The 26,058-nt window shown below is 34.9% G+C and overlaps 1 protein-coding gene across 1 annotated transcript in view; it reads right to left on the bottom strand.

Annotated features, from left to right (window-relative positions):
* Positions 1-26,058, bottom strand: part of TBX20 (T-box transcription factor 20) — a 51,924-nt gene that overhangs the window by 7,435 nt on the left and 18,431 nt on the right. Inside the window, exon 6 of the mRNA XM_039336795.1 lies at positions 10,768-10,844. Coding sequence (XP_039192729.1) covers positions 10,768-10,844 — 77 coding nt within the window. The remainder of the gene's footprint in view (positions 1-10,767; positions 10,845-26,058) is intronic.

The following is a 26,058-nucleotide window of genomic DNA, read 5'->3' as shown; positions in this document are numbered from 1 at the left end:
AAGACAGTAGCTATATTGGAGTTATCTCCAGAAGATCTTATTGTAGAAAGAAAAAGAGAAAAACTGCATTGATTACATCATGGATATGAATTATTGTTTCTATTGTTTCTAGTAAAACGAGACAAGCAAAAGGATCAAGAGAAGAAGCAGCTTTAGAAAATGAATTATTAAACTTATGTTGGCCAAAGAATTTACAGTTTATCAATTTTAGCAGTTTACAGTCCTCACATCAGATACATTGGCTGCTTTCATGCAACATTCTTGACATAGTTATTATCTTTTCCACCAACTAAGTAACTGAATTAGATTCATATCCTCTTCCAACCCATGAAATACTAAACAAAGGTTAATACTAACCAAGCATATTGAGCAACTGCTCCTGCTAAGACTTTGCATAATCTGGTTTCACATGTCATGTGAACATTACGCCTGTCACTAGGTCAAATATCCAGCTATAATAGAATCATACCAAGTATTTTCTCCACTATTTATAACCCACCCCCTTGAGTACGGTGGCCTGAGCAATGAATATGCTTTGGAATAATGGGATTAAAAACATGAATTTACGTGCATAATGAATTAATACACATTATATATTTGTAGAAATATACACACTTTGTTTTAAATATACTATTTAAATAATATATTTAAATTCAGTACCTCAGTACTCAATTTTAATATCAATTATTTGCAAATGGGAACCAAATCCCTCCAATTTCTATAGTCTCCTCCAAATATTTAATTATGAAATCATCACTGATCTGCCATCAGTTTTCATGAAACAAGGGTTCTCTGGTTACAGAGAACCCTTGTTACAGGACTTGAATTACATGATCTTGCTGTAACAGGCAGCTACTACAATGGTATCTTTTATAAATAAATACAGAAAAAATATAAATTGTCAACATGTAAATATATCTGCTGTTATAATTCTGTGTCCTAAAAATATGTCAATGGCACATTCTTCAATCTCAGAAAATCATTAAGCTTGTTTATAATCAGAATCCCGTGCCTTTAACATTTAATTCCATTTTTATCAAAAGATACATTATGGAAATACCATCAATTTAAAGCAATACTTTAAAGCAATAGATCTTTCCTCCACTGATTGATAGACTTTATAGTTTTTACTGCAAAGTTCTGTATATCTTCTGCAATAAAGTATACACAGAGTTTCAACACACACACACACACTATGCCATGGTTGCTCCACAGTGGACACACAGATGTTTCCCCTTAAGTTGAGATTTATGCCAGAAAAAAATCAATTCAGAGGAATGATCTCATTTCTTCATTTCATTTCCAATTTTTTCATATATATTCCTTATATTAATAGTGTAAAAATAACAATTTGATAAGGAAATAAACAATAATATTCTCATCAAGAAGCAATGTGTTGGTATCAAACAGGAACTTTTTAATTATAGGCAAAATGATTCTCAGAAACCTCAGTTATACTTTGCCTGTTTACTTTAAACAGAGTCAATTTACAGTTAGATTTTATTATGCTGCCAATCCCACTAGAAATACCCCATGATGTATAACAGATCAAAATTGCAAAACTATAGTAGAAAAATACATAACATTATATAATAAGCTGTCTGGGTGGTCTGTGAAAAAAATAGCAAATAAAAAAATAATGCTTCCAGAAAGAGGATTATTATTAAAATAATACTACAAATCCTGTAGTACAATCATCCTTGTTTAGCAATCCATTATTCAGGGATCTTTCAAAATTATGATGGTGCTGAACAAGATTTGAAACTTGTGACCATCACAGCAACTCCATAGTCATGTGATTACAATTCAAGCCCTTGGCAACAGGTTCATAATTATGATATTGCAGAATTCCATGGTCATGTGATCATCATAAGTGATATTCACTGCCAACTTCCAACAATCAAAGTCAATAGAGAACATAACAGGAAGTCATAAGTCTCAATTATATGATGTCTCACTTAACAAGCTCACATGATTTGCTTTGCTATCAGAATTGGCACTGTTGGAACTGCCAGGGTAAGTTAATGAAGTCACATGATTTTTCGCTTTATGACTGCATCATGTAGTGACAGAGTTGTCAGCTCCAATTATGTTTGATAATTGTGGACTATTATCACCTCAAGACTGGATTACTGTAACGCGCTCTACATGGGGCTACCCTTGAAGGGCGTTCGGAGGCTGCAGTTGGTTCAGAATGCAGCCGCGAGAGCGATTGTGGGTGCGCCAAGGTATGCCCACATGTCACCTATCCTCCGCGAGCTGCACTGGCTTCCTGTGGGTCTCCGGACGCAATTCAAGGTGTTGGTTATCACCTTTAAAGCCCTTCATGGCATAGGGCCAGGTTACTTACAGGACCGCATTCTGCCGCACAGTTCCCAGAGACCGGTGAGGTCCCATAGATTGGGCCTCCTTCAGGTCCCGTCGGCCAGACAATGTCGGCTGGCGGGCCCTCGGGGAAGGGCCTTTTCTGTGGTGGTTCCGATCTGGTGGAATCAACTTCCCCACGAGGTTCAAACTACTCCCACCCTGCCGGCCTTTAAGAAAGCCGTTAAAACTCTCCTGTTCCGGCAGGCCTGGGGCTGATGTCCCCGGGGGGGGGCAGGATATGATCGGACTCGCGGTATGACTGTATTATTTTATTGTTTTATGATTGTTTTAATCTCTGTACGCCGCCCTGAGTCCTTTGGGATTGGGCGGCATATAAATAAAATTAAATACAAATACAAAATACAAATACTACCTGTATCTTGTAATATTTTCCTTGGGTTATTTGATTCATAAGCTAAATAATAGTGCTATACTAGAACAAAAAGTCATGGTTATATAATGTGCAAGACTATAATCCTACCCAGATCCACAGGTTCTTCTTTTAAAAAATCATACTAATGTATTAATAAGGAAAACTAATCATATATTCTCTTTCTCTCTCCCTCTCTCTCTCTCTCTCTCTCTCTCTCTCTCTCTCTCTCTCTCTCTCTCTCTCTCTCTCTGTGTGTGTGTGTGTGTGTGTGTGTGTACATACATCCGTGTGTACATATATAGAGAGAGGCTGTTGGTTTGATCTCCGGGCTTGGTAATTAGGTTGCAAACATTTCATCTCCATTCGGGGAAACATCTTCAGTGTGGTTTGAATTATGTTCACTTTGTTGGAATGTTGCTTTCAATATTTCAGTTGAAGTAGCTCTCTCACTCTCACTGGTTGGTAGGTGGGATCAATGTCAATGTGTCTGTTCACTGATTGGTTAGAAGAGAACCAGGCCTCAAGGAATTCTCTTTCTTTCCTTGACTTTGCTTGGGTTATAATTGTGGTTCTGATTAGATCAAACATGAGTCCTTCTGAGTCCTCATGGATGGACATGAGGGACAATGGGTCTTGTCTTTGGATAGCCAGGGAATGCTCCTACAATCTGGTGGATAGCTTTTTTACTGTTTGGCCCAAATAGTTCTGTTGGCTCTTTAGGTTTTGATAGGGTCCGTCTGAGAGTTGAGGCTGGTTTGTGGGCTACTATGAAGTTCTGTTGGTGTAGTAATCTTGCTGTCATCTCTGAAATGTTCTTCATGTAAGGAATTGTGATTTGTTTGGTCATTGCTCTTCCAGTTGTAGTTGTTGTGTTGTTTTGGGTGTTTGTGTTGTTTGTGTGTAGGGATCTCCAGATGAAGCCTTGTGGGATATCCGTTTCTCTCAAAGACTCTGTATAAGTGTCTCTGTTCTGCTAATCTGGTTTCTGTGGTGTTGCAACGGGATTCTGCTCTTCTGAAAAGTGTTCTGACACAGCTTTGTTTATGGCATTTGGGATGGTTGCTATGGAAGTTGAGGATTTGGTCTCTATGTGTTGTCTTTCTATATATGAATGTTAGAAGTTGGCCATTGGTGATTCTGGTTACAAGGAAGTGCAGGAATGGCAGTTCATTGTTGTTTTCAGTTTATATCATGAACTGGATGTCTGTGAAGATGTTGTTGATTTTTTGATATGTTTAGTAGATTTGGTTGTACTTGATTATCATGAAAGTATCATCCATGTAACATACTCATAGCTTGGGATTTATTTGTGGGAGGATGATTTCTTTGATTCTTTGCATTACGATTTCTGCGACCAGGCCATATATGGGGAATCTCATAGGTGATCTTTTCAGTTGTTCATAGACCTCACCATCAAATTTGAAGTAGGTAATTAGGCATAGTGGTTCTGGTTGGAGGAGTTTGTATATATTTTCTGTTGTGAGTGGTCCTCTTGGTGAATATGTCTTCTCTAGAAGTTCTCTGATTAGTTGACTGCTAGTTTTAGGTCTGTTGATGTGAATAATGCAGTAACATCAAACGATATCATAGTTTCGTTTTTGTCAATGTGAAGAAGTTTGAGTTTGTCCAAGAATTGCATGATGTTGTTTGTGGAGTATTGGGAATCTCTGATGAGTGTTTTTAGGCATTTCCACATTTCTTTCGCAAGATTATAAGTGGGTGTGCTAAGGAGTGAGAAGATAGGTCTAAGTGGGGTGTTTACAAGCCCAGAGATCAAACCAACAGCTCAGCTACCAACCCAAGTTACTAATCTTATATATATATATATATATATATATATATATATATATATATATATATATATATATATATATATATATAGTAGGTCTTTGGTCTTTGGTTGTTCGGGTTTTCTCCCGCGTAAAATTGGAAGTGTCTTGGCGACATTTCGACGAAGTCCCATTCGTCATCTTCAGGCTGGTGTTTTCAGCTTCATGCTTCGAGCAGCAATGTGTGGTCTTAGCTGTTTCTTCCTTTTAACTGCCAGTGGGGGTATGAACTGATTGGGTGGGAGCTTGGCTGTGTTCTGATTGGGTGGAGGTGTGTTCTGATTGGTTAGGGGCTTGGCTGTGCTCTGATTGGCTGGAGGGTTGGCTGTGCTCTGATTGTCAGGGGGGGTTGGCTATGCTCCCCTGCAACTCAGACTAACCCCCCTGCAACTCAGACTAACCTGAGCACAACCAAAAAGAACACTCCCCCAGCCAATCATAGCATAGCCAAAAAAACCCCAGCCAATCAGAGCACAGCCAACCCCCCAGCCAATCAGAGCACAGCCAAGCCCCTAACCAATCAGAACACACCTCCACCCAATCAGAACACAGCCAAGCTCCCACCCAATCAGTTCATACCCCCACTGGCAGTTAAAAGGAAGAAACAGCTAAGACCACACATTGCTGCTCGAAGCACGAAGCTGAAAACACCAGCCTGAAGATGACGAATGGGACTTCGTTGAAACGTCGCCAAGACACTTCGAATTTTACGCGGGAGAAAACCCGAACAACCAAAGACATATATATATATATATATGTATCTCAACACACACACACACACACACACACACACACACACACACACATATATATATATTTGTTTTCTGAGGTTTTCGCAGGTATTTGTATGTAGGTCTTTGGTTGTTCCAATTTTATGCCCGAACAACCAAAGACCTATATATATATATATCAACAACCTCAGCAAATATTGTGGAGGACTGTAAACGTTAGAAATAGGTGGAAGAGTCCTTCATCCTGTAGTGGATAGACAATGGCTAAAATGATGATGATCATGGTACATGTTTGATGTGGGTTTTTTTTCTGAGATTAGCTAAAAAACGCTGGACTTATTTAAGGATGAGGGAGATAGACCCTGAGGGGTAAGGAAAACTTCTGATTTTACCCCAATGATGGGACAAGTGGGCAGGACCAATGTAGAACTTGTTCCAAATTAGAATCAGTTCTAAGTTTCATCTTCTATTACATAAAAAAAATGCAACAACTTTGGAAGACTGGTATAGTTTTAAATGAAGCAAGGCATCAAAAGAGATAAGAAAGCATATTCAGCATGTCATTACAGGACACATATACACATAAATATTATAAGAGGAGAACTGATTTAGTAGCAAAAAATTAGAAGTCTGCTACCACTTTTTCTGATTCATGCATTTTATTAGATATCCTCTACTTCCCACCTCTGCCTCATATCATTTTAAATCCTACAAGCAGTGTAACCACTCTATGCACCTGATGAGCCCACAAAAGCTTATGTTTTTTTTAAAAAAATGTGTTAGTTGGAAAAGATGCTACTAGGTTCATCCTGATTTTTCAGGATATCCCTTTTCTGGTTTGCAATGTTTCAGAGAAGAATACACATGTACTCTTTCCCCACCACCACCAAATATATATATATTCAGAATGTGTACCTAAATTCTGATTTCACTGTTTATATGATTCCTTGGCTGGGTTTGGCTTGGAAGAAGAAACCCAGCTATTTTTTTTCTTTGTTTTGATATGAGCTTCATGGCCAGATTAGAAAGGAGTGAGCAATTTTTAAAGCTTCTCTGAGCTTTCCATGTTTTATTGCAGCAAAAAAAATAATTCAAACTTAGTTTTATAATCACAGATATGGATATGGAAAATGAGAAATACACATCTTTATTTCAGATTAACAATAATGAAGTGACAAAAGATAATTTTGCCAAGACAGGGAAAATATCTTTATTCTGGAAATCATAAATTGGTGAATTATACTGTTCTATTCCTAGCCTAATGGACCTCTTTAACTTATTTCTGACTATCAGTGCAAGAGAGATAAATATAGAAAATTATATACTGACCAAATGTACCAAAGGTGCTTTTCAAAAGGCATCTGGACTTTCTTTGTTTTTTCCTTGAAAACATTTTGCTTCTCATCCAAGAAGCTTCTTCAGTCCTGACTTCAAAGATACTTTTGAAAAGCATCTTTGAGACAACCAGGTCCTGGATGATTGAAAATTTCCGTAGACATACTTACCAAATGTTTTTCTACCTGCTATGTGTATTGCCACACTAATTTGGATGTTTTGAACATAATTCTCCAACTTGAAGAACTATTTCAACTATGTCTCTATAGTTTAAATATCTGTAAGTCCTTCCATTTGGTAAATTGTATTTATCTGAAAGATGTGTTAAAGGCATATCAATTGAATCTAATTTTTAATGTATCTATGATTATGGGGATAAATAATTTGAATTCCTATCCCTATACAGGAGTAAAACCAGGCCATCCTATAAGGTCCTTTATCATTTATTCTGACTATGGGTGCAGATCATGGACTAAATGAAAGAATGAGGAGGGGCAGGTTCTTGATTCAAGTTAAAGAAACTTGAATAATATTATGCTTATTTACTATCAAATCCATTGAAAACAGAATCCTGAAAATATTAATTATTGGAATTTGGTGAGATAGCAATATTAAAGTATATTTTGCTAAATCTGGTTTTGTGATTTATAAGTTCCCCTTCAAAATCAGCAGGTCTTCAAAGCACCATGAATATTCATCTTTAGATATTCCAATAGCAAAGAATTACCCAAGTGTATTTCAGACAAGTCGATTCTTCTGTGGTTTTGTTTGCAATTCTTAAAAATATAGCTTAATGGGGGAAAATTAGATCTAACTCAAAAAGACCAGGTAACTATGATAAAAATTGTATTATTTTTCTATGCATTATCATATTGAATAGTTGAAAAACAACTCTTTAGATGGCAAAGAAAAATGGAAAAAAAATCTACAGAAAGTTTATTTATTCCCATATGTTGATAGGGTATAGAGGATATCAAACCTGAAGGTTTTTTTATGAAGCCTATCTGTCATAATGTTTAATTTAATTAAATAAAGAAAAAATATACAAGTCATGGATGCAAATAGAGAATTATGAATAATTAATTTGAATATATTATTTTTACTGAGAATGGAATATACAATATTACAGAATATTATAAAAAAATAGAAATAATAAAAATGTTTCTCGACCTTTGTTTCTCTTTTCTTTGCTTACTATTGTTATTTGCCACTGTGAGTTTAATAATAAATTAAATAATTTCTTTAAAGAACATAAAATTTGCAATCATTATCATAAATCCTAAGTACTCTTATACCCTTGTTTCATAAGTACATTTTTATGAAAGCCCTAGTGAGACAAGCACCATCTGAACTAGGCAAAATGCTACCTAGCACTGAACAGAAACCAGTGTTTTATCCGACTTTACAGGCAAAACAAAAATTCTGTTTTGTATATTGTGAGCAGATCCCCTCTGGAACCAGTTCTATGGGAGCTTATCTTAATCTGTTAAATATATTGTATTCACTAATAAAGAGGAAGGTTTCTGGAGATATTGATGAGTACTTTCTTTTCATCATTATTTGAAGTAGTCCATAATTAAGCCCTGATATTGACAATACATTTCAAAAATTCCAAAGTGGAGCCTTACTTTAAATTAAGGTCTGACTGAGACTGTAAATTTGAAATGACACAATTGAAATTGTTAGAGTCATGTATTTATAAAACCATATTAAATTAAGCTAGAAAAGTGCAATGTCTGTCATCATGTCATAAAAATATGTGTTTTTCTCTCAGATTTGTTGTACCAAAGCCCAGCCTATATTGCTGCAGAAGGAAGCTGTTTTCAATCAGTTACAAGGAGCAATCCAATTACTAGATGCTTTAGTGCAGTAACTGACTCCAGCCTAATTTAATTTCTTTGGGTCTCTAAAGATCAATTGATCTGATTTGCTTCCCTCCCTAAAGGCTAGTTAGGGGAAAAAAACAGACTTAAATATCTGGAAATTAAATATGAAGCTTTGTCCCACATTCACACTATTTAGGTCAACCCAAAGTCTCACTGCTTATGATTAATAAGAGTTCTGCGGGATATTTTGCATAGCAAAGAAAACAAGCTAATGTTCCAAACAGTTGATAACAAAAAAGGGGTTTTGCCTTAGGAAACTTATTCATAAAATTGATTTTTCTGATTACAAGGGCAACTTAAATATCTAGTTTTCAAGGTGGGGAGTCAATCTGCTAACAATCTTTGCTAAGTCATATAAATGAAATTGATAATATTGCTTGTTTCCAAAAGTAGCATTGGAGACCTTATTAACTCTGCAGGCTGTCCTCAAGGTCCATCATTCAAGGAATGTATTGACGATGTAATCCATTGCTTTTACTCGATATAATATATGCATAGAAAAGATCTTTCCTACTGTGTTCTATTTGTTAGATTTATGGATCATTTTTCAGTAAAATCTATTTTAGCTGAATTTTAAAATTAAATATGATAAATTTCACTCATCACAGGGAGATTGAAATAATCAATACGTGAGTGTTTTGAAGTCAATAGCTTTTTTTTAATTTATAGCTTTAGCTTATAGAAACCATTTGATATTTTCAGGAAAAAGTTTTTATAAGGTTTCTTCCTTTTCCATATCTACTGTACATGTATTAATGGCAAACAGTATTTTAAATTCTGTGACTTAGTCTTGGACTGTAAATAAATAAATAATCTATGTTAGATTTATTTCAGAGTAATTATTGGGAATTTATTTGTAGTCTGCATTTAAAAACAATTTTTATGTTACTGTCTCTAAAACTATTTACTCATTGAAGATTTTGGAAAAAATAGCAAGGCTTCTAAGCTGGTTGCTTATCTTCATTAGAAGCTAAAGGACGTAGGTGAAAGCAATTCTATTTATGTAGTCACTGAAATAAAGATCTTGACTGGTCTGTTTATGTAAAGCAGAAACAATTGTTTTAAAGAATCTGAAATACTATTCAATGATCCAAAAATGTGGTTCATAAAAAGAAGACTATATTTTAAATATATTATAGATTTTAAAGAATGCTCATATAAGATTTTGTGATACTTTTGGCTGCAACTGAAAACATTACCTTATAAGATTTGGTTTTGTTCTATTATTGTCATGTTTAAAATCTACACAATAAAAGGAACAATCACTGCTTCTTAGCTAATTTCTAGATTCAATTAAGACATCAAGAATTATGAACTTTTTATGAATGTGCCTGCTGCAGAAGGATTCAACAATATTTAAGAAAAGTTTATCTAAGCACAGATTCAAAGTTGCTGCATGAATTTACCCCTTTTATTTTTAAAGAAAGCTACTATTTTACTTCTCTTCAAAACAGCTTCTGGAACTGTGTTAAATTTAAATTTAGAATTAAATTTAGAAGTGATTGCCTGTGAAGGCTCCTAGATTGGGAGTGGAAGGCAGAAGCAGAAACAGTATGCTCCATCCCATAGTTGGGTAAACCAGGTTTCTCTGATAAACCGGTTTCACTGAAAAACACAGCTTCTGGAAGTTTAGTAGCTCAATGTTTTGGGGTAGGTGCTATGCATATAAAGCATCTTCTTTTCATGCCTCTAGTTTGTTATCTGAAAAAATTTTTACATGAGTACAATACATGAGTGGAAGAATGGAAGCCTCTTGCAGCTTCTGAAATGGCTAGAAGATATAAAATAGCAAAATGATTTATTGACTTCTTACTTCAGTCAGGAAAACTGTTTTCTCAATGACATTAAACACTTTGTTGAATCAAAGCCAAGCAATCAAAGCCGACCACAAATTGGCAACCATATTATTTAAAATATGTGATTAGCTTGCCCTCACTTGTCTTTTATTCACACATATAGATAAACAGATTACATAAAAACAGTCAAGATACATCAGTGAATACATTCTTATTGCTTTGATATAACCATGGAGGACCCCATTATAGAGAACACATACTGTCTATGCTGCTTAGAAGCAACTTTTTATCACAATTTATTGAGCACATGCATGATGTGTCACTTCTTTGAAAATGTTCCCTGAGAAAACCTGGAAGATTTATATTTATAGCCAAGGCCAGAAATGATACATGGGGACAATTTATCATTCCCTTTAGAATCTATCCATATATACAACAGATCCTTATTACCTCTCAATATCTGTGAGTCTGGAAGAATCCCTGAATCCTTTAGCAAAAGGGTTGCTGTCAATTTTCAGCTTGGTTATCTAAAAACAGAAAGAGATGAGAAAGTCTTACAGCATATAGCAATGTTACTTAAACAAACCCATCTCTGGATGAATTGTGGCATATTTCATCACAGAAACTGATTAACAAATTATGTCTTCGTACTGGAATTGTAAGAAAACTTGCTCATTTGATTCATCATCCTATAGCTAGTTGCTAATTAGAGATACAATGCAGATAGTCCTCCTTACAACCACAATTGAGCCCAGAATTTATGTTGCTAACTAAAAAAATTGTTAAGTGTCTTTTGGCCTTACAATTTTTCTTGCCACATTTGTTAAGTGAATCACTGCAGTTGTTAAATTAGTAACATGATTGTTTAAGTGAGCACATTGACTTTGCTTTCCAGAAGCACATTTACAAAGGCTTCACCATTGATTTTGCTTGTCAGAAGAGTGCAAAAGATGGTCACATGACCCCCAGGCCATTGCAACCATCATAAATATTGTCAAGCATCTGAATGTAAATCACGTGACCCTGGGGCCATGCTACAATGGTCATAAGTGTGAAAAATGGTTATAAATCCCTTTTTTCAGTGCTGTGGTAACTTTAAACGGTCACTAAATGAACTGTTGTAAGTCAAGGATTACCTGTATATTCTTATTTAACTTTGTATAGCGTTGTTAACCCCTTGAAACAATTAACATTAATCATCCTGACTGAAGCAATCTGTATTTCAGTGAATCTAAATCATTCAGGAAAACAATGCAAACTGCTTTGTTCTTTAAGCCTTTGGAAAATAGCAGGCTGTTGCCCTTATAGCACGGGTGTCAAACTCGCCATGTCACATGATGTGTTGCGACATATCACAATTCTTTTTACATTGCCAGCAATCAAGTGGACACAGCTCGGTATGATGAAATCAGCCCTCAAGCCGGTAGTTTGACACCCCTGCGTTACAGGGATGATGATTGGAAATTCATTATTTTCTGCTGACTCTTTTCTTTTGATTTTACATGTTTTTGCAGGAATCAGGGTTTAATTGTTTTGTAGTTTTGTTCTGTTTTGTTTTTATAAGTTTTTATGATTGTTAACCACCTGGAACCTTATGGAATAGGGTAATATTTGGAATATACAGTAAATGCAATTTTAAAGCACATTTTGAAACAAATATTAGAGATGCATTCCAAATATAAGGAAATGTTGGAGCTGTGCATAATTTGACAATTAACTGAAAGATGTGTTCTGGATCTTCCATGAGTGTAACTCCTCTCTGCTGTTATTAAAACTCTTAATACAATTCCTAAAACACTCTGCTATCTCTGCACATATTTGAAAGATTTTTTAAAAATTATTTTTAAAGCATGTACTACCATTATGAAAAGTATTTTAGTGAAATGTTACATTTGTTTAAACTATCCAAAATAGGTTTGCTCAAAGCAAACCTAAAAGGCAGCCTTTGTTTAGGAAAAACATTCAAGCTACTTTACAGAAACCTAGAAGTTCCATCAAATATTAGTAAGGAATTGTGAAAAAGCTTAGTATATTTTTGCACCACTATAAATCAGTGTAATATAACTGAAACTCAGAGCAGTTGTTCACTACCAGAATGTGCCAGAAAACAGATCAGATTAATTGACCCAACCAACTGTTCTGCTTCACGTAGAGAAAGTCAACAAAGCGGTGGATTGAGATATCTTATTAAAACAAAAATAGAACAGAATTCTCTGGAATATAATAATATAACTTTAAGGCCACTATACAGAGAAGTAATTTCTCAGCTCCTTGGGGCTAAAAGGTAATTTTCCTAACATTGTATTTAGCCATATAAATGCAAATAATTGACTGAACTGTGTGTTTGAAAAACTAACCAGAGATGGGGATAATATGATAAATGGTGTTGTATTATCAGTATTTAGTTATTTATTAGTTAGTTATTCATTATTTGACAACTGCTATACAAATTAAGAAATTTCTATAAAAGAGATGCTAAAGCTATTGTTGAATAAGAAATTCCTATTCACTTACTGTGGAAAATTAACAGTTTTATCTTATAGTAAAATTCAGTTTGCCTTTACAAAAGGAAGCAGTTTGGTTAATGCTGTTAGATAATATTCAGATATTTTTATGAAGTCACACTTAAAAGGGAAAGGGAAAAAATCAGTTTCTATATGATTGAAGAAAGCATTTTCAAGAAAGCTTGTCAAAATGAAAGTTGACCTACAATTCAACTCTCTTGCAGTGGCTTGACTGTTTAAACAAATGTCTGACCTTTAAATCTTAAATGTGAGATAGTTTGTTGAAAGTGTAATGTATTTAGCTCTTATCTAATAACCTGAAGAAATGTAATCATCCCCTTTAAAACCAGCACAGAAAGAAATGGTAAAAAATAAGAGAGGTTCCATCTTCATTAGTCATAGATACTATGACAGAATCAATCTCCAGTATTTTCAGAGAAGTTCCACTGGGAAATTCAACAGGATTTACGTTATGTGCTTCAGAAACAAAACAGCACTTTTAAAAACTGCTATATCAATGTACATGCCTACTGTCTTGCAGAACTTGTACATGCATCAGTCAGCAGTGGCTGACTAGATTGTTTTTAACTGAAGTAGTGCATGTGTATATGTATAAAATATTTGAAAACTTCAAAAATTTTACATAATATTCATTAAAAATATATTTAACCTAGGCCAGTGGTGGCGAACTTATGGCACACGTGCCAGAGGCGGCACTTGGAGCCTTCTCTGTGGGCCCGCGTGCTGTCGCTCCAGCCCTGCCTCCCCCCACACTCCCCTCCTCACCAGCAGTCCCCTCGGAGGAGAGTTACCCCTGATCACAGCCCGTACGGAGCAGCGCAGCCAAGCACATGGCAGCAGGGACAAGACTCCACCCTTGCGCCCTGTCGCATGTAGATGATGTTGCAGGGTGCGGGTGGAGCGAATGGCTGCCATAATGCTGCTGGGCCGCCTGGGCAATGTGCTACAGCAGGGTGTGGAGGCAGTGGGTGGTCCTGCAGGCGGGTGGGGTGGGGGTATAGTGGGGCAGGGCAGGGGGACGGTTCAGGGGCAGAGGTGGAGTGGGTGGGGGGCCAGTTTTTGGGCACTCAGTCTCTAAAACGTTCACCATTACTGACCTAGGCCACAAAGATAATCAAGATATAGAAACTGAATTAATTTACATTGCCCAGAATTAGATTTCAAAATGCTATCAATATGTTCAAAATCTTCCATTCAACAATCAACCCACTGTATGTAGATGTTCAGAACTACCTTTCTCATCCTCCCACTTTTCAGGCATATTAATATTATAATTCCCAGAATTTCAAGCCATAGCATGACCAGTAGACTTCTGGGACTTATACTCATATCACATCTAAAGGAAAGCATTTTGCCAAAAAGTTCCATTCTAAACTTTAATTAGGAAAGCACAGCATAAATTAGAAAACTATCATAAGGAATGTACAGCATACATTAGAAAGCTATCATTAGGAAAGGATAGCATACAACAGGAAAGAATATATTTTTTGGTATTTAATGCATTATCATTATGGGTTGCCTAAGAGGAAGAATAAATGGATTTTACTGTTTCTTTTTTTTCTGTGGTATTAAAAAGATATTGACTGGCTTTGGATTTCTAAACTGGAGGCAAGAGCATTATATTTTGCTTTGCCTTAAATATGAACATTTATCTTAATCTTAACATAACTAGATACCGGAACTCAAACACTTGCATAATGGTGTAGCCTCGTAATGTAAGGCAGGGCACAAAGTACATATTTACTCAAGAATAAGAACTATGGTATCAAGCAGAACCTCTTCCCAGTTAAATATGGGACAACTTACTCCTGAGTATGGTATATATGTATAATGAAGCCCTATTTGTATATTGATCAGGAGATGAGTCCAGCAATAGCTGACCCGCTTGATCCAAAGAAGCACTTGGGATCGGCAGGAAGAAAGGCTGACTGCACCCATGCGGTCAGCCAGAAACTACTGATTGTCGGAGATAATGAACACAAACAAGCGGGAAGCAAAACAGCTGATCTGGGTGAGACTATTTTCCTTACCTCTCTACAAGTGAAAAAATACTGGTTCTGGAAAAAGCTCCCAAAAGCAAGAAATTCCCAAGCTTTAGGGAGGGGGAATTTTTTCTCTCTCTCTACCCCTCCCTCCTGAACTATAAGCAGTGGTTTAAGCTTTGGGGGAAATTAAAACTAACTTATAATAATATTGTGAAGACAATTGAGGGATAGAAGAAGAATATTTTGGGAAACTTTTGCATTTATAAATCTTTTTTTATTCCTTATTTGGAAACCATTGGATTTTAACTTTCTAAACTTTTTAAAGTTTGGTGGGAAAGGACATCTAGTGGCAAATGGACATCTAGTGGCAAAACTAAGAATTGCATTTAACCTTACATTTTTAACCTTATCAAGCTGTTTTGACCGGAACCCTAAAACTTGGCTAGATGCCCAGACACAGCTTATAGTTTAAACTTTTTGATGTCCTTGAAATTTATAGTCCTGGAAATTGTGGCTGGAAAAGAGAAGAATCTTTTTGGATTGCCCTTTTCTGCAGGATGGATTACAATTATAAATAAAAGTTGTTTTGAAGTCATCTGACTTCCTTGGATTACAAATACAGCTTGACCTAGAATTTTTACAAATTATTTTGACAGAATGAATAACAAGAAACTTCTACTAGCAGAACACTTTGGATTACAAATTTTGGTATATTTTTTCCTTTTTTTCCCTTTTATTTACTATTTACATCTCCTATTTGTTAGGAGCCTATTGGATTACAAATTCTGATTTACTTGGTGGATTATGAAGTATGATTAAAAGATAAAGATGACTATCCCAAACCTATCTAAAGCTGGAAAAAAAGTAACTTCTGTTCCCTCCTCTGCTTCTGCAAGTCCAGTTTATCAGAGATCAATTAATACAATGCTCCAATAAGAAAAGGCTAATAACTTCCAAAAAGAAACTCAAGCGACGCTACAAACAATTCAAGATGCAATTGCTACTCACATGGCAGCTACAACAAGAAACCATGAGGATATGAATAACATGGACTCTCAATTTGAAAATTTTAAACAGATGGTTACAAACAACCAACAAAGAATTCAAAAAATAGAAGATAAATCAACTGAGGTTGATCAGAAATTAGAAGTCTTAAAAGATGAAAATCAGAAATTGATGCAAATAAATGGAGAACTAGAAGACTCGATAGTTGTCATGGAAATGGAAAAGGCTTCATACTTTTTAAGATTTCAAAATATAATAGAAGATAAGGAAGAAGACCTTCTAGACCTGATAACAGAATTATTGGCAGATGCATTAAGAATTGGGAAACAGGAAATGGAAGGAGAATTAGATTAGATCTATCGAGTCAACTCAAACTACGCTAGAAGAAATAGTCCCCAGAGAAGTACATGTTAGATTTCTTAAAAGATCTACAAGAGACGAGATTTTGAGAAGAGTAAGAGATGAACCTCTGAAATACAAAGAAAAAGAGGGAATCCCCTAGAAAATTAATTGAAAAAGGAGTGAATTTCAGATGGCTGACTCCAGAAGGGATTTTAATCTATTGGGACATGAAAAGATATAGACTGGATATGCCACATAAAGCAATGGAGTTCTATGACAACCATAGAACATTTCTGGAAGGAGGTGATTTTGAACAAAGAAACAGGAAGAGATGGCAGTAGAAGGAGCAGTTGAACCAAGAGAGGAGGAAGAAATTAAAAATACATACATAGAAGAAGGAGCAGGACCAACAGAACAGAGACAGATAAGATCAATTAGAAGATTAAGACCTAGATATAATTGAAAGAGATGGAGAGGGAAAGTGGGATGTTGTCAGTAAATATAAATGGACTAAATTCTCCCTCCAAAAGGAAAATTTTTTTGCATGACTACAAAAATAAAAAATGGGTATAATTTGCCTCCAAGAAACACATATTAAGAGACAACACTATAAATTGTTAGAACAACTGAAAATTGGTAAACTTTGCATTAGCACATTAAAAGAAAAGAGGAATAGTTCTATACATTAAAGAATCAATGAACCCTAAACAAATTTATGCAGATGAAGAGGGGAAAATATTAATGGTGGAAATAATGATGAATCAAAAACAGATACTGATGGTATCTGCACCAAACAAGAACAATTTTATCAAAAATTATATAAAAAAATATTAGAATTGGACTATCAAAATCTTTGTATAATGGGAGACTTCAATGCAATAACAAATGGAACTTTGGACTATAAATCACCAAACAAGGGAGGAAAGGAAGAAATATATTACCTAAAGCATTTTTAAAAATGGCAGAAGAACTCTGTATCAAGGATATATGGAGAGAGAAAAATCTAAAGAAACTACAATATACAATTTACTCAAATAGACATATATCATGGTCTAGAATTGATGTGATATGGACATCCTCGGAACTTAGCATGATGATACAAGAAATTGAGATAGAAACTAATATCTGGGCAAATCATAACCCAATAAAGATGATCTGGAGAGGAGCCAAGAAAAAATTAAGATGGTCCTTGAATAAATCTATATTGAAAGAAAAATAATTCATACAACTAGCGACAAAGGAAATGGACTTTTTTTTCAAAATAAACAAGAAAGAAGAGACATTGCTTCAAAATGTGTGGGACATAGCTAAATCATATTTCAGAGGGTTGGCTATAACTTATACTGTTAAAAAGAATAAAGAAAAGAAACAACAACAGTTAAAGTTGAAGAAAGAATTCAGAAAATTAGAATCAGAATTACAAATAGACCCACAAGAGAAAATACTTAAAAATACTTAAGAAGCAAATGGAAATAATAAAACATAAATTAAACCTAGCCGAGACGGAAATAATGTTTCAACAGATTAAAAGGGCTAAATAGAACTTCTTTGAAAATGCCAATAAACCAGGGAGATGATTAGCACATAGACTGAAAAAAGAAAAAGAGGAAAAACTGACAAACAAGTTGCAAGACTCAAAAGGTGAATTACTGTTTCAAAATGATACAATTAAAAAAATTATCTAAGACTATTACGAGATACTTTACAATGCAGAGGAAATCTCAAAACAAAAAATACAGCAATATTTTTAAAAAAGCAGACTTACCAAAAATCTCAGAGAATATTCAAAATATATTAAAAAACAAATAGATTTTAAGCCAGAATTATTTTTATTAGGAATAATAGGAGCAAATTATGAGAAAGACTGTATATATTTAATTTTACATGCACTAATTGCAGCAAGAATTATATTTGCCCAATATTGGAAAAATGAAAATTTATCATCATAAGAAAATTTTAGAGTGTGCAGAAATGGATAGATTGACTTTAAAGATAAAAGAGAAAGAAGATTCAGTGTATTTTAGAACATGGGATAATTTTTATCAATGGCTAGAAAAACGAGTTAGAGAGAAAGGAACCTGATATGTAACATTGAATATATAGTAGTAAGAAGACTACTGAGAGATTAATTAACATATTGTTTGTGATAATTAATTATTATTCATTGTTTTTTTTAAATACATGAACCCAGACAACATGCTGTTTGCTAAGTATAAGAATATTATTTTAAAAAATCCTAACCCCAACCCTAACTCGGACCCTACACTATTTCTAATCCTATAAAAATTAATAAAATATATACAAAAATAAATAAATAAATACCTCAATCCCAAACTGTTAAAACAAGAAAAATGAAAAAGAAAGTTAATGCCATGGGAAAAAAAATAATGGGCAGTGCCTTGAAGAGACACAACTTGCAGAAAAGTCTCCCTATTGTAGTTTACATTCTGAAGCAGATTCAAAGAAGCAGGAATTATATAAGTACTTAATAAAAAAGGTCAAATTGAGAATAAACAGAACAAAAATTGATGATATCTTAAGAATAAGGAGTGGGCTTGGAGGCAATTAAGAAACAAAAAAAATAATAAAGCACCTGGGCCAGATGGTATACCTATAGAAATGTATAAAATTGCACAAGAATCTTTAAGCCCAATGTTGTTGGATCTATTCAATGAGGTCCTAACCAAAGCTAAAATACCAGCCTCATGGGAAGAAGCCCTTCTCACTTTGATTCCTAAGGAAAATTCAGACTTGGTGCATATTAAGAACTATAGACCTATTTCTCTATTAAATTTGGATTATAAGATCTTCATGGCTATAATGGCGCAAAGGCTTGAAAGATTCCTAGCAGATTTTATTCATTCTGATTAAAATGGCTTTCTATCCAAAAGATACATAAGAAATAATGTCAGGATTGTTCTGGACATATTGGAGTATTATGAAGTGCACAACGAAAAGCAAATGGGTTTGATTTTCCTTGACGCACAAAAAGCATTTGACAATGTGAAATGGGATTTTATGTTCAATCAATTATTGTATATGGATTTTGGGGGAAAAATTTTAAATATGTTCAAATCAGTTTATTCTAAACAGGCAGCGAAAGTAGTAATTAATGGAGAAATGACCGACAGCTTCCAAATTCAAAAAGGCACGAGGCAAGGTTATCCATTATTGCCACTGTTGTTCATATTATCTCTCAAGGTATTAATTAGAGTAATTCGGCAAGATGAACAGATTAAAGGTTTAGAGATCAAGAGAGAAACGTTTAAAACACAAGCTTTTGCAGACGATTTAGTTTTCATAATTGAAGAACCACTACAATCAGGGACAAGATTGATGGAAACACTGAGTGAATATGGGGAAATAGCAGGTCTGAAGATAAATAAAGAAAAAACTAAAATGCTCGTCAAAAATATGACCAAAATACAGAAAACTGAACTGGTTGACAGAATAGGTATTCAAATCACGAACAAAATAAGATATCTGGGAATACAATTAACTACTAGATGCGTTACACTCAAAAGAAACAACTATGATAAGTTAATTGAACAGATTAAAAAGGATTTAGATATTTGGACAACTTACAGCTCTCCTTCATGGGCAGAATCGCTGTAATCAAAATAAATGTGCTACCGAAAATTTTATTTTTGTTCCAATGTATATCCATAAAACTGGATAAGAAATTTTTTCAAAACTTTTAACAAAATTATACTCAAATTTATCTGGCGAGGAAAAAGAGCAAGGATCAAATTAAAATTACTGCAGGATTCAAAGGAAAGGGGGGAACTCGGCCTCCCTGACCTGGAAAAATATTATCAAGCCATAGTATTATTATGGGTAAGGGATTGGATATTATTAAAGAACAGAAGACTATTATGTTTGGAAGGTCATGAGCTATAAATAGGTTGGCACGCTATGTTGTGGGATCATAAATACAAGACACATAAATATTTCCGAAAACACTATATCAGACAAGCTTTAATTGATGTATGGGTTAAAATCTGGCAACCAAATTATACCCAAGTTCCCAGTTGGATCTCATCATTAGAAATGCATGTACACCCAAAGTTTATCCAACTGGGAAAGAATATAACATATAAAAATATCCTAGACGAGAGAAGAGAATTGAAACCCAGGAAAATCTTTCAAGATGAAGGGATAGAATTAGAATGGTGGGCATACCTTCAATTACAGGCAAGATATTGGAAAGATAAAAAAGAGTTAGGTATAAAATTAGAACCGATTGGGCTGGACAAAATATTATTAGGCACGGAGGATAAAATGATTAAAAAACTATATCATTATTTGTTAGATTAGGCAATGTATGAGGAACAGGCAAAAGAGACCATGTTAACGTGGAGCAGGGATTTTGATCTCAATTTTGATCTGCACATCTGGCAGGAATTATGAGTAAGAAACAGGAAGCTTACTCTGGCAACCTCTTACAAAGAAAATCTCTACAAAATGTTCTACAGGTGGCATCTCCCACCCGTAAGATTAGCTAAAATGGGTCCAAATATTTCCTCCAAATGTTGGAAATGTAAATTGGCAAAAGGGACATACTATCATATGTGGTGGGAGTGCCTGTGAGCCCGTGACTTTTGGAATAAGATTAAAAAATGTCTGGAAGAAATATTAAAGTTAGTGGTAGAGTTAAAACCAGAACTCTTTTTACTAGGCATAACTATGCAGAAATACAACAAAGGAGTGTTCTATTTGATGTTACACATTCTCACAGCTGCTAGATTGGTGTATGCTCAAAACTGGAGGAATAAAGGAATTCCAACAGAAGAAGAGATTATGTATAAAATTTTATCGTGTGCTGAAATGGATAGGCTCACAATGGAAATGAAGGATAAGACAGAAACAGACTATTTCGAGATCTGGGACAAATATTATCACTGGTGTGAATCAAGGAGAACTGCTCGGGTTTTAAATTAGCATTAAGATAGAATTATATATAACTGTATATATAACTGTATATAAGAATATGTTTATATAGAGATCCAGAATTACTGTATGTATTAATTATATGCATCAAGAGGAACAAACTGTTAGGCATATTTATTTTGGAATGTCACGTTATGTCGGTCCTTGTTTTTAACTGTATTATAAATAAAAAACTTTTTTTAAAAAAGAATAAGGAGTGGGAATAGAAATAAATTCTAACTGGGGATTGTGTCTGCCTGTGGATTTGATAGGATTCTTCAAACTGGGATAGGACAACATTCCTGGTCACTAGCAGGATTACCAGATGTGGTGCAGTAGTTTTATTTCCAAGAACAGATATTGTCAGTTCTCCAGTACATCAGAGAAGAAACATGGCCAGCTGAGCCAATTCTATTTTATTGTAAGGATACATTAAGAGAATCTTGCAAGTCTAAAAGTCTTCTGCAGCTACTTGGCCCGTGGGGGTGGGGGTGCGGGGTGTCTTTCCTGTTTGTTCTCTGCTATTAAACAACCGTGGGCTCCCTCCTTTGTTGTTCAGTTGTTTCCTATTGCTTCCCAGGCAGCATCTCCTTTCCTCTTCCCTCAGTATCTGTTCTTGGAAGTTGTACAAGCTGGTGTCTTGCTTCACTATATGCCAACTTCTTTTATGTTATTTAAATGATAATATATTTAAATATAATTAAAATACAATTGGGGGGGGAGAGGATAGAATTGCCTAAGGACAATTAATACCATCAGGTTGCTATATCTACCTTAGAAATCAGAGATGCTCAGTACCTATAGGTTTAATCATTAAGATTTGGGTTTTAATCCCACAAGCATCCTTATGCTCTTCTTCGCACAAGTTTCTCTAAATCTTTTTTAAAAGTATAGATATCAATATGAGTTCTGGCCAATGGAGAAAAGAGAGGGACTGTTGCTTTCAGTGATTTGGAAACAGTCTCTCTACTGATACAGTAAACATTATATATGCATTTGTAATAGTCATTGCTAACTTATGTTAGTTTGTGGAATCAACTACAGTTTCAGGAACATGATGTAGTGAAATCAATGGCTAAAAGGAAGGAGGCCTTGATGGGAGGGAGTTAAGATACATTTCAGGTTGGACTCTATTAGGTGGAAGGATGTGTATGAAGTCAAACACTTAAGTCTATATCTGGCTTTCTAAGGAGAAAGCAGGCAAGATTCTTGTGTACAGGCAAGTCAACAATAAAGAAACCTCTTCATCTAAGCCTCTGAGCTACTTCAGTTGTTTGCACCTGACAATATTCACACGCAATATTTCCAAAGCTTGTATCTACATCCTATATTTGGGCATCTGGTTTCTTTTCCCTAAGAATCTAGGCATTTCACTCAGATCTGGCAAATTTGATAAGTATTCCTTCTGAGTTATTAATGAAATATTAATGATTGCCAGATCCAGAATATAGAAAGGATCCAGAAAAGCTTCCCACTTCCTCTAATTAATGCTATTTACCTGAACCAGTAAGCCAGCTTTAGTCTGGAGTAATACCACTTCATCTGGATTGTGCGTGCTGCCTCTCTTTGTAATCAACAAGCTCAAACTTGCCTATATTAACAAGGTGTTGGAAAAGTCTGCCTCTTTCAGATATAAGCAGTGGTCTTGTAATTCTCCAATAACACCTCCCCAAATGACTAGGATGCAAGTGCACCCAGGATCAGAGAAGAGTTATTCTGACATAGTTTAGGAAGTATGTCAGAAAACTATTTTGAGAGTCTGCAAATTAGGAGGGAGGGGGAGAAAAACATCCTTGATTCCAAAGCTGCCTCTGGAGTGTTTCAGTTAAATTTGCTCAAGAGAAAACATTCATCATATCCATTGATAAAATGTTCCTTGAGCCATTCTAGAAAATTATTAAAGAAGACAAAAAGAATTCTAAATAGGCTTTGAAAAATGGTATTTATCAAAATGAAGAATTCAGCAATTCTACAATCTCCAATCTAGTGAAAGCCCATACATTTTAATTTTATTAGGCTAATCATATAATTATAATATCTTGGGCCATCTCCCTTTTAGTTTCACAATAATCTCTATGGCATTGATAGGCTAGATGGATAGCATTTGTACTGGTTTAGAAACAACTACAGTCAATGCAAATATAGTATAAGGTAGTTTTGAAAGCTGAATTGATTTTTCTTGCTGCAATGCAGCTTTTTGAAGTCAGAGTAAAACTGTTGATTTCTTTGCTGTTCCCTAATTTTGTTGAGCTTTGGGTGGTCTATTTTCCCTTTGGAGAGTGTTTTTGATTCATGAACTGAAATTAGCCTCCTTCTCTATATAGGAAAACACAATTCAGCTGCTGCAGATTCATAGTAAACTATGCAAATCTAGCAGAGGGATAAATTAGTTTTCAGCTTTCTACCAAAGAAACCACCAATTTCACAAACAAAAAGGTATGAATAGGGAACAGCAATAGCAAAATGTTTCTTATTCTGCTTAAATGGAAGAATAGGAGTTATAGCTACTGGATGGCAATGATTTGGCACTAGATACTGGTTACAATTTTTTATATTGAACACATGGAAGGAATACTTCAATGTTCTCAGTGACTACTAATCAGCTTCATTATGCTATTGGGGGGGGGGGAGAGAGATGAAACAACTGCAGTGTGAAAGCACCCTCAGAGATGGTGAGTTACATCAAATGAACTTGGTGGCTGCCCAGCAAATCTTTAAAATTCTACCCTTTGTGCCTTAGGCTGGTCTTCTGAGGAGCATAATGAAATATGTGAGAGTTTGGGCTGGTAGTTGAGGTGCCAGGTTAAAGTTCAGGAGACAGTGAGTTTTACTTCCATCCTAGGCATGAAGCCACCTGGGTGACCTTGGGTCAGTCACTTTTTCTCAGTCCTATGGTAGGAAGAAAGCAAACCACTCCTGAAAAATCTTGCCAAGAATCTGCAGAGTCTTGTCCAGGCAGTCATCAAAAGTCAAGAACTGGTTTGAAGGTGGATAAAAATGCCAAATCCAGTCTAAACATCAGACTGATTGTGCAATAATCCATAATAATATTACTATAAGGCAGCTCTGATTTTTATCCTTACTGTAAACTATTATTTGAAACAAAACTATATATTACATGCATTTCAACATTGTGTTCTGCAGTATCAATCAACAACTGGGCAATATCTAAATGTGTAAGGACTGTAACTGTTCAATTTCCCTACCAGCTAGTTAAGAGTCCTGAGAGTTGCAGATCCAACATCCCATTGAGAAAATGTATGTCTCTGACGAACTGATATTTTTTTTAAAATGTGCATTTCAGATTGCAATTGGTGGCACATTCTTCAATCTAGTACTAAAAAAAACATTTAGTTTTAAATAATGTATGGCAACTTGAGAGCCAAGGTAAGTGTTGATAAGAATTACATTACAACAAAATTAAGAGGACTACAAATTTCCATTTCTCTGTTAATGCATGTTAATACTTTCCTTAGATTTTATCTACTATAGTGTGTTTCACAGTAGTTACTAATCTGATATATCTCATTATTTATTTATTTTATTTAGCGTATGGCATCTACAGAAGTCATGCAATCACTGATATACAAAATATAATTTAAATAAAGCATCAGCAAATATATACCAACATATTGTGTGTGTGTGTGTGTGTGTGTGTGTGTGTGATATGTGGACAATAGAGATAATAAATTAAGATAAAATCATAATAAAATCACCATAATATGGAGCCATAGAATTGCAATGGGATGGATTTTATGTGACTAGTGTGACTGCAATGAGATTATCCTGTGTGCCTTGAAATTCCTTGAGTAGACATTCTAGAGCTATGTATTTTTATCATTTGTTCTGGTGCATCACAGTCACATTACAGGCTCTTGGCCATTTCCCACTTAAAGAGCTTTTCCCTAGTTCTGGCATGGCCTGTCCTGATTCTATTCAGTGGCTCCACGTTTTTCAGGGAGCTGCATTCCTAGAAGTGATTTTGGTGGATGTGTGTGATCTGTTTGGTTGTGATTATTAAAAGCCACCCATTTTAATCGCCATTTTTCATCTAGATTGTAAGACTGTGATATGTTATTCAAAACTGGTTTCCTAAATTTAAGCCTGGTGAGAGATAGTCTAATATTTTATATACTGGAAGATCTCTACGAGTTGATGAGTTATTTATCTTATTCCACTCTTGAACTGTTTGTTGTTTGTCATCTGAGATTGGGAGAGGCAAAATTAGAAAGAACGTGGAGCCATGAAAGTATGGATTAAAGGATTCCAGATATTATTCTCATTGCATCATTAAAGCAAATGTCAATTTTGTTTATATGACAACTTCTTCCCCACATAGTTGTGCAGTATTCAGCAATATATACTAATGATTGTATAGTGGTAATGTTTTGGCTTGTGCTCCCCCAGCCTGTTCCTGCAATTTTCCTAATAAAGTTGTTTTTAGTTTTCAATTTTAGTCCAATTAATTGAGTAATCATATATGTTACCTGATTGGAAGAGAATATTTCAAAAGGGATCCAGGAATATTACAGCAGGAATCTTTGAAAGTAAATAATTATGTCATATAGTCAGAAGCAACTTTTCCAGTCAACTCAGTAACAAGCTGGTTTTTATAAACTAGTCCTTTTCCTTGTATCATAGAATTGGCAGAAATGGTGTTGTTAGCATGAGCACATGTGTATGCATACATGCTTCAGGCCAAGATGGTTAGGAACTCTGAGGGCTGAAACACATAACTTTCTGAGGATGAGCCTCTGTTCTCTTTCTCAGCTGGCTTTGTTATGATCAATGTTTTATGTTAACATTCATAATCACCTTATGTTAGTTAATTGCAATAGCAGACTGAAGAAGAATCTCAAGTTTAATGAAGAAAAAAATACCCAGATTATCCAAATCTGATACATGTTCCAAATTTGTGTAAGAGATCTATATCAGTTGCCTAGACAAAGATCTGT

Source organism: Crotalus tigris, unplaced genomic scaffold (genome assembly GCF_016545835.1).
Source record: "Crotalus tigris isolate CLP2741 ecotype Arizona unplaced genomic scaffold, ASM1654583v1 scf7180000017666.379230911805:20528666, whole genome shotgun sequence".
NCBI classification, from domain to species: Eukaryota; Metazoa; Chordata; class Lepidosauria; order Squamata; family Viperidae; genus Crotalus; species Crotalus tigris.
This window is presented reverse-complemented; position numbering and strand designations above follow the sequence as displayed.